At 33.0% G+C, this 16,682-nt stretch overlaps 1 protein-coding gene across 6 annotated transcripts in view; it reads left to right on the top strand.

Annotated features, from left to right (window-relative positions):
• The window catches only part of LOC140450917 (prominin-like protein), a 238,424-nt gene that overhangs the window by 146,810 nt on the left and 74,932 nt on the right, over window positions 1-16,682 (top strand). For all 6 annotated transcript variants that reach the window (XM_072544616.1, XM_072544622.1, XM_072544601.1 and 3 more), the window contains 4 exons: window positions 2,148-2,424; window positions 13,180-13,367; window positions 13,602-13,766; window positions 14,177-14,292. In XM_072544616.1, coding sequence (XP_072400717.1) covers window positions 2,148-2,424; window positions 13,180-13,367; window positions 13,602-13,766; window positions 14,177-14,292 — 746 coding nt within the window. The remainder of the gene's footprint in view (window positions 1-2,147; window positions 2,425-13,179; window positions 13,368-13,601; window positions 13,767-14,176; window positions 14,293-16,682) is intronic.

Below are 16,682 nucleotides of genomic sequence, written 5' to 3'. Positions count from 1 at the left end.
GTATACCTGATCTGACGCTGAACTTCTTGAAACAGAAAAGGTAAAAAGACTTATATTAGAAGAAGTAGGAGAGGTACTGTATATCTCATATATAATGAAACTTATATTGTTGATGATGAATTGTCTGTATTAGTAGATTCGTGTTTATCCAAAGTTAACAATAATGAATATAGGTTGCTTAAATTATTGGTATCTGTCTTTTTGTTAATAGTTTCTTTTTCTTGAAAAATGAAAGCCATCTCGAGAAACAATCTTTTTAAATAATTGCTCTCCGTGGATAGGATTTTTACATTTGGAAAATCGAAAAAGTGCCCTGTTGTGTTAGCATGTGTGGCTAGAGAACATCTATCAGGGTGTAACCTAATGTCACTCTTGTGAAGAGTCAAGCGGCTAGAAACTTTTTGGGAGGTGTGACCTATATAAGAACCTTCACAGCCCAAACAATTAAGTTTGTAGACAACATCACTTTTATCTAAGTTTGGTACTTTATCTTTCAATGACTTGTACAAAGATCCCACAACTAGAGTGCTTTTATAAGCAATTTTTACATTTGGTAGGTATTGAGCAAAAATTCTGGTCAATTTGGGAGAGACGTCCTTAATAAATGGAAGTGATACAAAAGATATATTAGGAATATTGTTAGTCAGTGAGTGGGAATCAGAGCTAACTTTCATAGCACCTGTATTTTGGGGAGGGTTTACTTGTGTGTTGAGTATAACAGAGGATGTGTTAAAGATGATTTTCCTGAGTAAGGATTCGGGGTAAGAATTATCTAGGAACAACTGTAAAAGGATGTTGAGATTCTTTTTTCTAAAAATAGGGTCAGCTTTGTAGGGGTCAAATGAGTTGCTCATTTCATTTAATAAACATCACGACAACTAACCTCAATTAGTGTAAGATGCAAAATAATTATTTTCTGTATTTTGTACTAATTTTGTTTATTGTAGCACCCTGATAATGCAAATAAAGATTTGCGAAAGCTTGGTTAACTAAAAAGAGTACTTCTTTGTCCTATCTTCCGCTGCACACCCAAATATTTGAGTTTTGTATTCTATTTGATCAGCGTTGATGACAAGCGTTTATCGCTTTTTCAGTATATATATATATATATATATATATATATATATATATATATATATATATATATATATATATATATATATATATATAATATTAAATTATATATACAAAAGGAACATTTTTATATTCGAGAGAGGAAGAGAGAGAAAATACATCTTCTGTCTCTCTCTTACTCATTATCTTACATATGTAATGATTTCACAGATTTACTCCCATACAAATTTCCAACGTGGAGCGCGCGTATAGAAGTATAACTTCAAAAATATTGAATGTAAAATATGTAATTAAATACTAAATACTTTCCCAAACAACTCTGGTATTTGATATTTTGTCCATCTATGGTATTTTACTTTTTTCAGATATGGACATAAGTCCATATCTCGAAACTAGAATGCTTCTATTACAGTATCTTTGCTTTTGCCTTATTCAGACTCAAATACTAACTCTGTATAACAATATGGATAATATGTAGCATCGGAGTAGTCTGGGTTTCAATTTTAAATTCAAGTTGCTTTTAATAATTTGGACATTTGGATGAAAGTCGTTCTTATTTTTTCAATTATTTCTTATTTTCTGCAAATAGTTCCACTATTTATTTAATACTTTGCCAAGATATGTGTGTGTTGTGTTGTATTTTCTCATTGGTGTTATACTATATTCGACCAATTTTGTCTTTGCTATTTATCATGACTTTATTATGATTAATTTCTGTGCCATATTTCTTACAATTACTAATTTCAACTACTTTGCTCATCAAAAACTGTAGACCTTGTGCAGTATCGGTAAAAAGGACGGTGTCGCTTATTGGAATCTGCAGTTAAAATTAATTGTTCTGAAATGGTGTGAAGTTATTTTGTATTTCCCCACCCTGTATGCCAACTTAGAGGTGCTATAATAGCAGTGTATTATTGTTGACCGAATACGTTTTTTGGTTTTGTAGATAGCTAAGCACTTAAGCTAAGAGAAAGATACAATTAATTAAATTCATAATTTTCAGTCAGTTTTAATGAATATATCAAATCAAAACAGATTTTAATCTGTTTAAAAAACGTTTATATCTTTTTTAGAACTGATAGTATGGAAACAAGTTGGCTTGTACTACTATCCACGACTCAACGATGGAGTCACCATAGGCGAGATGCTCAAGTACTACTGGCCTTTACTGCTGGTTCTACTTATAATCGTGCTGATCACCGTGCTTGTTCCGCTAGTGGGTCTATTCTTCTGTTGCTGTAGATGCTGTGGTCATTGCGGAGCCAGGATTCAGCCGTGTGATAAAAGGAGAGATCTGTGCAAGAAAGTTTTCCAAGGGACTATGCTGATTGTACTAGGAACGGGACTTTTGTAAGTATATATCAATAAATTAGAATTTAATCCGAATTTTAAACGTGTAGCTATAACAATCTAGCGCAGAAGTTTCTTGGTACATTTTGAATATTGTATCTTTGTCCTAATAGGGAGAGGATACGATAATTTCTCGTGGCTTATTGTCTCCCCTCTTTCCCTTTCAGAGTTTTCTGCTAACACAAGAAGAACAACATATACAGTGTGTCCAATTAATTCGGCATCATATAGGAAACTTTTTATTATTAATTTTACGAAAAAAAGTTATTCTGTATAAAAAATTGTGAATGGCCTAAAACCTAAGATGCAACCATCAGATATAAAATGTTATCAATAATATACGGGGTATGTCAAAAATTATTAATTTCGCTCAAGAGTAAAGTACCGTTATATTTCACAATATCGAAAATTGTTATTATGAAAATTTGTTTGGAATTAAAAACTATGTTTTAATATGAAATTACATCCTCATTGAAAAAAAAAATTTTGCAAATTTTTCTCAAATCACCGATACCCAACAGTAATTACATACATTCTTCTAATTGAAAAAAAAATTGCAATTTTTTCTCAAAATTTATTACAAATATGATAAGTCTACCGTTCCGATAGAAAAAAGGTTATTAACGCTTCAATGTTCATTAGATTTTTAATGTATTTTGTTTTGTGAAAATTTGATTATCATTTTTTATCGGAACGGAAGGGTTATCATATTCGTAATAAAAAAAATTATGTTCGGTATCGGTAATTTGAGAAACATTTGCAATTTATTTTTCAATTAAAAGTATGTAAATGCATATTAAGTTTTTTTTTAATTCCAAACAACTTTTCATACTACAAGTTTTCGATATTGTGTAATGTAAAGGTACTTTATGTTTTGACATACTTCGTATAATATTGATAAAATTTGATATCTGATGGTTGCATCTTAAATAACAATTTTTGATTTTGTAAGGTACTTTACTATTGAGCGAAATTGATAATTTATATATAAGTGTATATAAAAAAAAGCATGAGACAGGAACAGCAATGTTCACCAAAATAATAAACGATGAAGTTGTCCAAGTACTCAAAAAAATAATTTAAGGTAAACCAGTTGGACCAAATGATATCTCTGGAGAAGTGTGGACATCGTTAGGTGAAACAGAAACAAGTAGGTTAACATGTTTGTTTAATAGAATTAAGAAAGTGCCACCAATCACAGAATGGAGAAGTTGTCTATATTAGTATTTGTTTAAAAAATGAAGGTGTTCAACAATAGCCAAACAAACTCTCTCTCTTCAATATTGACCCTCCGGAGGGAGTGTAGTGATCATCGTGATGTGTATTGTCAGTCTCCAAAGATCTCTGTCTCTGTCCAACAACATGTCCAAATTATTTTAATTGTTGGAGATAGACTTTGCTGACTTTTAGCTCATTTAGAATTGAATTATTATTCCTGTGGTCGATCCACGGAATTCGTAACATTCTTTTCCAACAGAACATTTTAGTGGCATCTATTTTTCTTCTTTCCGCATGTATTTGGGTCCAAGATTCACATGCGTATATCAGTATTGGTAATATTAAGCAGTTGATCAACCTCATTTTTAGAGTTCGTGAAAGTTGAGAGTCCTTCCATATTTTGGCCATTTTTCCTACGGCGACTTTTGCTGGATCACATCTACTGTTTATTTCCTCCTGTAGTGACCTTGTGTTTGTGATCAATGATCTCAGATATGAATATGAGCTCACAACCTCAAACCGGTCAATCTTGATTATGTGTGGATGATTGTCTGGTAGTTTATGCACTATATGTATGATATATCTAACTGCAAACCAAATATTTGACTTGTCATGTTTATTTTGCAGCCATTTATTAAGATGCCCTTTTCCCATCCTTCAAACGCTCTTCTCATAATATGCTCCCCATATATATTAAATAATTTTGGAGGCAATATACATCCTTGTCTGACACCTTGTTCTGGATGGAATTCGTCTGAAAGTGTGTCAACAAGCACTTTAACTGTTCCAGTAGTGTGTTCATATAGTTCAGTTCTAAGCGAAATTAAGTGTTGTGGTATGCCTACTTCTTTTAGTATCTGCGATAAGTGTTGCCATTTGACCCTGCCAAAAGCTTTGTAATAACCTATAAAACAAATTTATAGTGGGATATTGAATTCAATAGATTTTTCTATTATTTGTCTTATGTTCAGAAGATGTTCTCGAGTAGGGTAGATCGGGGCTAGTTGTGACAGGGGCATGTTGTGACAAATAGTTTTATAGACTAACCATAGGTAGCAGCGTCGCCCGGTTACCCAGAATTCCACGTCCGCATGTCCTCAGTCTGTTTGTGTAGTTTGGTTGTGATGCTATGCGTTTCTGCCGCTTTATAAAATTATATGTCATTTCGTTGTAACGAAGTAAAATTTTGCTGTTGTCTTTGAATTGTTATTTCACTTTCAAACCACAAGGTAAGAAACTTATTCTAGTTGTAGTAGATAGTTTGTTTATTTCTCTCTAGTAAGACACAGTTTGGTTTCTATACGACGTGTCAAGGTCTGTGCAAGTGGCTTTATGTAAAATGGCGTACGGTGGGGCTAGTTGTGACGAAAGGCTTGGGGCAGATTGTAACAGTGTCACAACATGCCCCTACTAATTTTAATGCATGTTTATGGGTTTGTTACAGATAATGGTGAGAAATTATAAAAGGAAAACGGAACGTGGTCGGAGTAATATAAACAGTTACGAGTCGGCTTCGTTAGATGTTAAGTCTGGATCGTGTAGTTTAAGGCAAGCAGCTGAAAAATATGGCGTTAACCGGATGTCCTTACTTAGATATATAAAAAAACAACAAACCAATCCAGATGGAGTGGTAGAAATGGGTTACAAAAGACCTCGAATGATATTTTCACAACAACAAGAAGAAGAGCTCTGTGAATATGCTGTTCAGGCAGCGAAAATATTTTATGGTATTAGCCCAAAAGAAATGAAAAGTTTAGCTTTTGAATTTGCTATACCGAACAAAGTTCTTGTGCCTGAGAATTGGGTAGCAACAAAACACGCCAGTAATGATTGGTTTACAAAGTTCATGCAACGTAACAATAATGTGTCTATTCGTGTTCCTGAGGCTACCAGCTTAAGTCGGAGTACAAGTTTCAACAAGCACAATGTCGGACTCTTTTTTGATAACCTCGAATTAGTATTAAGTCAAAACCATTTTACAGCTAATGATATTTGGAATATAGACGAGACAGGGACTGGGACTGTCCAAAAACCGGTAAAAATCATAGCGAAGAAAGGCGAGAAAAGAGTTGGTGGTGTCACTTCAGCTGAGAGGGGGACCAATGTTACTATGGTTCTTGCTATTAACGCAGAGGGTAACTCAGTTCCTCCTATGTTCGTTTTTCCACGTAAGTTTTACAAGGAGCATTTTGTACGTGATGGGCCAGTAGGTTGTTATGGTACTGCTAACCCAAGTGGCTGGATAACAGGCCCGGACTTTTTGTTTTTTATGAAGCATTTTGTAAAAAAAAGTAAGGTGCTCAAAGAAATCACCGGTTTTAGTTCTGTTAGACAACCACAGTGCTCACCTATATATCGAAGTCCTTGACTATTGTACAGAGCACGGTATTACTCTCTTATCGTTCCCTCCCCATACAACAAATAGACTTCAACCACTGGATGTTTCCGTTTTTGGTCCATTTAAGAAGTTTTTAAACGACGCCATGTGTGGATGGATGAAATCTCATCCTGGAAACACAGTCTCAATTTATGACATCCCAAGTATAGTGAAAACAGCATTACCTAAAGCTGTAACACCAACAAATGTTCAGGCAGGATTTCGTTCTACAGGAATATGGGAATTCAATAGAAACATTTTTAATGAAGAAGACTTTCTGTGTTCTTCGGTGACCGACCGACCTTTGAATAGGCCTATTGACATCGTAGATGGTAATGAGGAAGCCAGTGCTGGGCAGCTTAAAGAGTTTCAGCATCTCGATGAACCTGAACCGTCGTCATATTATGCTAACCAGCCAGGACCCTCCCATACCTATCAACCAGGACCATATCAACAAGGATCATCGCAGGCCAACCTACCAGGATCATTCCATGCCGAAGTTCTGCCTGTCAGCCCTATGGATATAAGACCTCTGCCAAAAGCTGGTCCTCGAAAAAATAAAAAACGCAAGAGCTTAACATCTGCAATTTTGACTAGCACACCTGTCAAGGAGACAATTCGCAGTGAAGAGTTAAAGAGGAAGGAAACAATAAAGTGCAAAGAGGATAAAATAAAGAAAAAATTATTTGACTCAAAACAACTGTTGCCTAAGAAAAAAGCAGCGCCAAAGAAAGAGACCGCAACAAGAAAAAGAGAAGACAGCTCAGAAGAAGAGGAAGAAGATTACTTTTGCTTAGTTTGTATGGGACCATATAAAAAGTCTAGGTTAGGAGAAGACTGGGTGCAATGTATGGAATGCAAGAGGTGGGCTCATGTAAAGTGCACAAAAGATGATCTTTATTATGTTTGTATAAACTGCCACTCTTCAGAACTACAAGTAGAATCAGCACAAATTGACGATAGCGATTAAGTTTTTTATTTTACTTTAAATTCACTAGATGTTTTTCTACACATTTGTTTCTTACATAAACATTTATCAAACATTTATGTATCTATACTTAACTATAAAATAAATTTATTATGGAAACTTTGTTATTATTCTCCAACTAAAGTTTATTATATTTAAAAATATTTACTGTCACAACCTGCCCCAAGTTCGTCACAACTTACCCCATATTGGGGCAAATTGTGACAATATGTGCATTTTGTAAAACTATTTACATACTGTAAGGTATTGCTTAAAAATTGCTGATGTTCCCAAATAATGATTCCCAATTAAAAATAGTACCTCATTAAAGTAATCTAACAGCCCTAAAAATTACGAAAAAAATGTTAAAAATTATTTTGTCCAAAGTGGCACAACTAGCCCCAGTCTACCCTACCTCTACCTTTCGTACCTAAATATTTTGAGAACGATTTCCGAAGTGGAAATTGAAACGTCAATAAACGTATTTTAACCTTTAATTGCGGCTTATTTCCATTTAAATTTACCCCAGTTTGCACGTGGGGTATTTCTCTTCTTAGGAAAATTTTTAGTCTCTTATTGATTATATGTAGTATAATTTTTCTGGCATATGAGATAAGAGACATGATTCTATAGTTGTCGCATTTATCGAAGCTGCCTTTTATACTTTGTCGTTATTGTAGATTTTATCCAGTCATCAGGTCATTCAATGCGTTCCGTCCGTAGCCCGCAATAAGAAAGCTATGCTTAAAAAAAGAAACCAAACAAATTTAAAAAAATTAAAATCGGTCAATTAGAAGCCGAGATATTGCAAATCTATTATTAAAAAATAACAAATTATTGACTATATCAAACATTTTTGCTTATAACTTTGTTTTTGCTCAACGTAAAAATATTTAAAGCACCTCATTTTAAAGCTATGATTCTCAGCTTTAAATTGAATTTTAAAAAATTAAATTTTATAAATTTTTAAGAAAGTTATGTAATTTTAAAATATACAGTTTAGATGTAAAAACACTGGAATTTGTTTATAACGATTATTCGGAGGTCTATCTATCTATCTACACAGCCCTTGCTGTCCAATTTTGGACATAGGCCTCTTCTTCCTTCTTCCACGTCTCTCTATTGTAGGAAGTTTGTATCCACTTCGGGCCTGCGTGTTTCTTAAAGTCATCTGACCATCTCATTTGTGGTCTTCCTCTTTTACGTTTGTAATTATATGGTGTCCGGTGTGTAATCATCTTATTCCATCTGTCGTCTTTCTGTCTTATGGTATGTCCAGCGAACTTCCACTTAAGTTTTGCTATCTGCATTAATACATCGGTCACTTTTGTTTTGTTGCGGATCCAAGTATTTCTTTTCTTGTCTGATTTTTTTTCCATGTTTTCCTTTGTAAACGTCCAAGTTTGAGAACCGTAGGTGAGAACAGGACGTATGCATTGGTTGAAGACTCTTGTTTTTAAATATTGGGGGTATTTTCTATTTTTTAGTATATAGGAAAGTTTTCCGAAGGATACCCAAGCCAACCGTATGCTTCTCTTTATTTCTCCGGTCTGATTTTCTTTATACATATTCTTTTACTTGTTCTAGAGTTATTTGTGCAATTGTAATTATTAATTCTTCTGGTTGGTTGGTCATAATTTTCGTTTTATTATAATTCATTTCTAGACCTATTTTTGTTGATCGCTATTTAATTCATCCATCATATTTTGTAATTCTTCACTTGTTATTAATACAATGTCGTCTGCATATCTTAAGTGATTTAAGTATTGGCCATTTATGTTAATACCCCGTTTTTCCCATTGTAATTTCCTCATAACGTCTTCCAAAGCTTGATTGAATAGTTTGGGTGATATAGTGTCACCCTGTCTGACTCCTCGCCGTATCTTAATGGGCTCCGTTTGTTTAACTATTTTGATGGATGTTGTTGCTTGATCATATATATTGGAAATTAAGTCCGTATATCTATAGTCTATTCTCCCATTTTGTAAAGACTTCTTTATTGCCCAATGTTCCACCTTATCGAATGCTTTTTCAAAGTCTACAAATGCCATGTACATTGGGATTTGATATTCGTTGGCCTTTTAAATTAATATTTTTATTGTAAGCAGATGGTCGCTTGTACTGAATCCTTTTCTAAAACCGGCTTGCCCTCTTGACTGGTAATTATCTAACTTAGTCGTTAATCTGTTTGTTAGTAGTTTAGTTAACAGTTTGTACATTACATTCAGTAGGGTTATGGGCCTATAGTTTTTCAGATCGTTTCCTTTCTTAAATAGTAATAGTGTAATTGACTCGTTCCATGTGGTGGGTATTTGTTTTGTGTTCAATATTTTATTCATTACTACATAAAATACTTCCACTATAGTTTTCCCCCCATTTTTTAGCATTTCCACAGTTATTCCAACTTTCCCAGGAGATTTGTTATTCTTCATTTCTTTGATTGCCTTTTTTATTTCATTTTTACTGATTTCTGGTTGTAGGTCAGAGTTAACGTTCTTTATTTTCAGTTGTAGCTGATTACGGATTTCTTGGGTTGGTTTTTGTTCTGTTTTATAGAGATTTGTATAATATTCGTGCGTTATCTGTAAAATTTCTTTTATATTGTTGGTCTCCACTCCTTCTTTGTTCTTTATGCTATTAATTTCTAGGTTTCCCCTTCTGCTTTAAGCACTTCATGTTTGTATTTTTTCAATTGTTTTCTCTATCTTTTCTTCCTGTACTCTCCGTTTACACTCCTTGATATTTTTTCAATAGTTTTGCTTATTTCTTTGTATTCCTTTATTTCTGTCCCCTTGTTCTAGTAATGTTTTTCTTGTGTTATTAAGAATCATTGTTTCCTGTGATATGAAACTTTCTTTTTTTGTTGTTGTCTGTGCTATTTCTTTACCCACTTTAATTTAATTTCTGATTATTTTCCATTTTCTTTCTTGTTTCAAATCTACTATCAATGATCAGCTTGGCTCGGACTAGTCTATGGTCGCTACCAGTTGAGAAGCGATTTAGGGCTGTTACGTCTTTAACCATGGATTTTTGCGTTGAAAGAATATAATCAATTTCGTTTTTAGTTTCACCATTGGGACTAATCCATGTCCATTTTCTTTGGGTTTTTTTCTTAAAGAATGTATTCATTGCATATATTTGCTTCTCCTCCAAGTAATTCATCAATGTGTGTCCTCTATCATTTCTTTTGCCGTATCCATGGTCTCCTACTTTGTCTTCTTCTTTATATAGTTGTTCTCCTATTTTTGCATTGAAGTCCCCGATTATTAGCGTTAATTTTGATTTCTGTTCTTCCATAGCTGTTGTTATGTCTTCGTAGAAATGTTCAATATCTTCATCGCTGTAGGTACTTGTTGGAGCGTACACCTGTATGATTTTTAAGGACGTTCTTTTATAATATAGCAAATTTCCTGATTTTAGCTGTATTTTTTGTTATCTTCTTACTTCGGATATGCCGATAATATCCCACTGTATTTTAGTCAGTTCTTTCTCTAGTTCGTGGATTTTAGTGTCTTCGTTCATGGATCTGATGTTATACGTTCCTACATTTATTTTTGTCTAATATTTGCCTCCTTCAGAATCCTTGAGGCGGACCGGTTTCCCGGTGTGGGATTCCGAGTTAGTAACTCTATCTACCTGGGGTCCTATTCCGTTTGTTTCATAATTCTTTCAAGATATTACAGCAAATCAAACATATTAAATACACGATTTATTTTTTATTTAGGCTAATCTGCACTATCTAAATTATATTTAGTGGACTACTTTTTATCAATGTGGATGTAATGTTGACGATACGTAAAACAATGGAAAATATTGAAAATATTTGTAAACTGTCAAAAAGATTTTGTGCTTATGTTCAAACGAAAGCGTCTTTGCAAAAACTAGTAGAATCGACTTCGTATTCGACTCTTATTTTCAACATTCTATAAAATCAAGAAGAGGAAAGAACACGAAAAACTGACTGTATACCTTTTTAAGTTATCAACTAGTTTTCAGTACCTTCAACTATTCAAACAGCATATGCCGCGTAAATGAATTAGATATTAGCTATTTGCAGCGACCAGATATTGAGGAAGCAGATGTTAAATTAATGCTTCACGTAGAATATGCAACGAGAAATGGATATAGTAACATTTATTTATTGTCATCAGATACTTTTCAACTGATATTATCATTTTATCAATGAACTTTTTTCATGGATTCTTACAAAATTTATTAAAGGTAAATTTTTCACTATAATTATATTATTTTAATTCATCTAACTTTTTTTTTAATTAATTTAATTTATTTTCAAAGACATTTTGGATACGAGCTGGTTTGGGTGCTAGTACAAGAGGCATTCCCATACACAATTTAACTCTCGCTTATGGCGAAAATTTTGTAAAGTACTACCTGCTCTCTACTCATAATTTGACATATTCCGATTATAATAGTATGATAGGAACAAAATATTCTGCACTTCAATGTGAACCTGAAAAATACTAGATTAATTTTTGTTCAGGTATAATATTTTTTCACTCTTATGTTTTATTACAAATACATTTAAATTACATGCCCTTATGTATTTCAGATCTTTCACAAGCAGCAATAAACGTTGATATTCAAAAAGCTAAAAAATAGAGGAATACCTTGTATTAAATCGTTCGTCTGGGTGCAAACATTTAATGAATTAAGAATGCAAAAATACAGAAATAAAAATTGTTTAATTTTACGAGCAATTTATATTATACATACTTATTCAAATTGCTTAGATAAATTGCTCAGTACTTTGAATCCCGAAAATTTTGGAAGGGTGTTGGAAAAAGAAAATTTAATGCCCAAGAAAGTTGAAATCCTTTTACCGCCAGTGTATGAATTTGTACCAAATTGGCCCGATACTGCATGCACAAGAAATGCGTGTATATGAATTTCTTCAGGAGTTAAATGTTGCTACTTTGGTAAATGTGACAAAAAAACATGCAAAAACATTTACAATGCTAATGATAATGACAAAGAAAACGATTTAGTTTTATTATTAAATGAAAAATAAATGAAACTATAAATTATTATTCTAGGAACAATTTGAGATTTACGAGACACGCTAAAGTTATTTTTTGTAGAGATGTAAATATTACAAGTACAGTTGCGCTCTAGCGACGCGTCGGGTGCGAGTTAAGCGCATCACCTAAGCCAATTTTAAATTACTGTATTTTAGCGAACACGGCATCAAAATGAGTATAGCAAAGCTCAAAATGTTTGTTTTCCATTATACTATATCCTCACTAACATGATACTAAATTTTTTGATCTCATACCACCGAAAAATCGTTATAAACTCGTTATATACTTACGTATATAACTTCCTCAAAAATTGATAAAATTTAATTTTTCAAAATACATTTTAAATCTTAAATCATAGATCACGAAACTAGAAATCTTCGGATTTTTAGTTTCGTGATATATTATCAGATGTCGTTATTGCGTCCATACCGAAGCCATTTTAGCGTTGCTTCCATTTCGACAGAAAGATTGTTTTCGCGTTCAGAGCATCTGTAACTAGTCGCTCCGATGATTCCTTTTAGGATGAAATACGTATAAGCGAATATACAGAGGCACTATACGTGAAATCAAATCTTAACTGTCTTTCCTCTTAAATCTTAGCTTTCAAATGAGGTGCTTTAAATCTTTTTACGTTGAGCAAAAGCAAAGTTTGAGTAAAAACAGAAATATCTGATATAATCGATGATTTGTTATTTTTTAATAATAAATTTGCAATATATCGGCTTTTAATCGACTGATTTTAATTTTTCAAAGTTTGTTTGGTTTTTTTTTACAAGAAACAAGATATGATTTGAAAAAACTATATATCTTTATTAGTTTATTAGTTATAAGTATTTAACAATTAAATTGGTAATAAAAAATTCCTGCCTAAAAATTCTGATTATCATGTTAAAGATTCGGATTCAGCGGTCAAAATACATAAAATCCAGTTGCAAAATCTCATGGACTTCAATCGACCACGAAACCATTCTTTGCCCATAGACTAAAAGGAAAGTGAATGATGGATATAACACAAAGTGTTGTAATTTTGTTTATTTACTTTCTAGATTTTTGACGAACTTTGTCACCCCTTCTAAATCTGCGTAAGCTTTTATTTTACATATCTTGTTCGCATTATAACAACTAGGAAAATACAATAAACTATATCTTTTTAGGTTTTGTGTTGTATGTGCCTTCGCAAGTAACCAGCAGATCCAGGAAGGGGTTGACGAGCTTCCAGAGAACCTAAAGAACGCATACAAAGATTCTTATTCTTATCTCGAAGGTACCAAGGATCACGCAACAAATCTGCTCAATAATAACTACAAGCAGTTTGCGAATGTATTCAAAGACACCGTGGAAAGTAAGTACATACTGCAGTCTTCCTAATTTTTATTCTTAACAATATGTATCAAGCAGTTATAATCATTAAAGGTAGATCATAAGTTCGTAATCACAATCAGCTATCATCGAGAAACTCCGCAATTGCTTTGTTTTGCCGTAGGTTAAGAAGATATGCTTGAACACCGTAACATAGTATTTGTTCGGATTATTGTTTATTTTATGTTAATTTTACTCAAAGATTCATTTATTTTAGAATCTGGAGTCCACGTGATGCAGCAACTAAACATATGGAGTAACGCAACCGCCATGATGGACTTATATAATTTCGTGGAAGCCATACCAAACATTACAGTACAATTGGGGCAGTTGAAAGGTTATACAAATAACCTTAGAGCTATGGCATCACAGCTAAATGATGGTAAGTGCAGCAATGTTTCTTAAAAAATCTTCCACTATAATGGAATAATATATATATATATTTTATTTAATAAAGCTTAAATGTAAATAAAATTAGAATATTTTCATATATATATATATATATATATATATATATATATATATATATATATATATATATATATATATATATATATATATGTATATATTTTTCCCGACACGTAGGAAAAAATGGCCAGCGATATTAGAACAACAAGTGATCGGTCAGAAATGAGCTCATCATTAGATCGCAGGCGAGAGATATTACCTAGTGACTCCGCAAAAGTTGTTTTTTCCGTCAAATGGTTTTCCATAGATAATAAAACCTAATAATTATATATTGGTAAATGTTGCACATAATGTTTGTTTTGATTATCTTTGTTTGTTTTTTAGCTATGAGAAAAGTGAAACGAGACCTGCTGACGTTGCTGAATAACTGTAGTTTGGACCCTTGTGTACAGATCCAAAAGCAGATTTCAAATTTGCAGACCAATATAGACTTCAATAGGGTAATTTTGCAATAGATTTTTAGTGAAATGTCTTAAACGTGCGTATTATTTGATTTCTTTTAATCTCGGTATAACTTGGGATAATAAAAGTAGCCAATCACTGAATAATCATTTTGAGCTATATTCCGAGTTTATGAATTTTTTAATAAGTTTAAAGCTGTATAAGTCTGCAAAACAAAGCTAATAATTTAAAGTGTTAGTTTGCAGATAAATAAGGCGGTTTGACCTGGTAAATATTTCCACACTGCTGCCTGAAATACCTTTTATGCATACCGTATATTTATGCTTTCGGATAGATTTAAACGTCTGCTAGAGACATTATTTTGGGTCGAGGCCTTGGTCTAACAGTTACTCAAATCTTTTTACGGCTTGTAACAGGATTCTATTCCATAGTATCCGTATGATGATGCTTCATTGTGTGCTCTACTTGCAGAGCTCAAAAGTTAAGCTATCCTCAGTTTCCACTGGGTCATTTTCATCATCATAATTGGCTCAATAATCCTTTATTGATCTTGGCCTGCTCGCAGAGAAGTCGCCACTCCCATCGAATCTTAAGGTCTTCTTCCACATCATCAATCCATCGTCTACGCGGTCGTCCTCTACTTCTTCTGCCCCCTGAGTTTGAGAATTTCAATATCATTGTGTACTCATTATATCAAATCCTAGCAATGTGTCCAGCCCATATTAGTCTCTTCACCTTAATTTTGTGTATAGATGATATAATTCTAAGTTATATCTTCGACACCATAGACCATTTTCATTTACGGTCCCAAAAATCTTTCTAAGTGTTTACCTCTTCAAGATACTAAGTAGTCTCTCGTCGTTTTGGGATGAAATCCGTGTTTCAGCCCCATTTATCGAAACGTCTTATTCGAGTCTACTAAATGTTAAGATTTACTGAACGTTTTGGGTTCTTATTTCTCATTCTCACCTTATAGAATTAGTAACTACGACCGAGCATGAAGTGGCCTTATACGGCTCTAGAAGGAACTGTATTTTAAGTGACTACCATGCAAATACGAAAATTGCAAAACATCTTCCTCTCATTTTGCATTTACTTTTTTCAAAAACTACTAAACAACTTAATAAATTTCTTTTCATACTTTCGTAACATATCTACTATTAAGACCATTGTTTAGATCGCGAACGTTAACATTTGCATCTGGAACAGGTGATTGAAGCCCAAATATTTCAAAACCTTAAGAAAAAAGTCCCATCTTGTTGAAATATCCCATCCATTTAACGAAAAATCGCTTTGGGATTCGGCCAATAAAAGCACTTACATTGCTTGTTCGTTTGCCAAGTTTGTAGGACGTTTTAGAAATATTTTTGTTGTTCGCGACGAAGTTTTTGCCATAAATTATTGTGTAAATGTAGAAAAAGAAAGGAATTTATTAATAGGGAGTAGAATTTTGAAAAAAAATCCGTGAGTTTGTTTATTTGTGGCTGCTATGTATAGAATAATGCACTTTCTTTTCTTATTTCCTAATTAGTTTGTTAAAATAATAAGCTCCTAAGTTTGTTAAAATTCAACGAATTTGTATTTTTGATTTACCGCCGCGCAGTATAAAGAGGAAAAAAGTTAAGAGGCAAATAGAAAAAAAAAGATAACAGTAAAAGCGAAACATATACAGGGTGTTTCAAAAAGGTATTTCATAACTTACCTAGTACAAAAGTGTACACAAAAAAAAATTATTACAAAATAAAAATTGTTTTTTTGCATTATCTCCTAAACTACTTGACATTTTGTAATAAAAATAGACACGTTACTTTCTTGTTCAAAAAAGAATTTTTCATACAAAAGAAACAACAAAATCTAAGCGCACAGAAAAATTTTAAGGGGAGTGTGTAGCCCTAAATCCCCTCAAACTTTTGAGTACATTCAAAGCAAATGAATTTTGTGACATCATTAGTTTAACACATTATTTTTAAAACTTTTTTGCCTCTTATCACTTTTTCGAAAAACTAGTTTTTTCCTAGTTGGCCATAAAATTACAATTAGTTTCTACGGATACAATAATTACAAACAGTTCCATCAATAATAGTCAATAATTTGGGTAATAACTTTGGGTAAGTTGGATCAGATTAAATTATGATTTCAATAAACTATCGGGAATATCGTAGGTGAATGTCAAGGAAATAGTGCAGCAGCTGCAAGGCGTTATGCAGTAAAATACCCCAATCGAAATACACCCGACAGACGATTATTTCTGACCATTGATCGTCGTTTACGGGAAACGGGTACATTCCAACCGCAAGTTGCTGGCAATAGTGGTCGTCCAATAATGGATGCAACTGAAGACATTTTAGAAATCATTGAAGAAGTCCCTGGAACAAGTACAAGGGTAATACCTGCTTAACTAAATGTTCCTCACGTAAGGGTTTGGAGG

This window comes from Diabrotica undecimpunctata, chromosome 1 (genome assembly GCF_040954645.1).
Source record: "Diabrotica undecimpunctata isolate CICGRU chromosome 1, icDiaUnde3, whole genome shotgun sequence".
NCBI lineage: Eukaryota > Metazoa > Arthropoda > Insecta > Coleoptera > Chrysomelidae > Diabrotica > Diabrotica undecimpunctata.
Note: the sequence above shows the minus strand (reverse complement) of the source record. Positions and strands in the feature narration are given on the sequence as shown.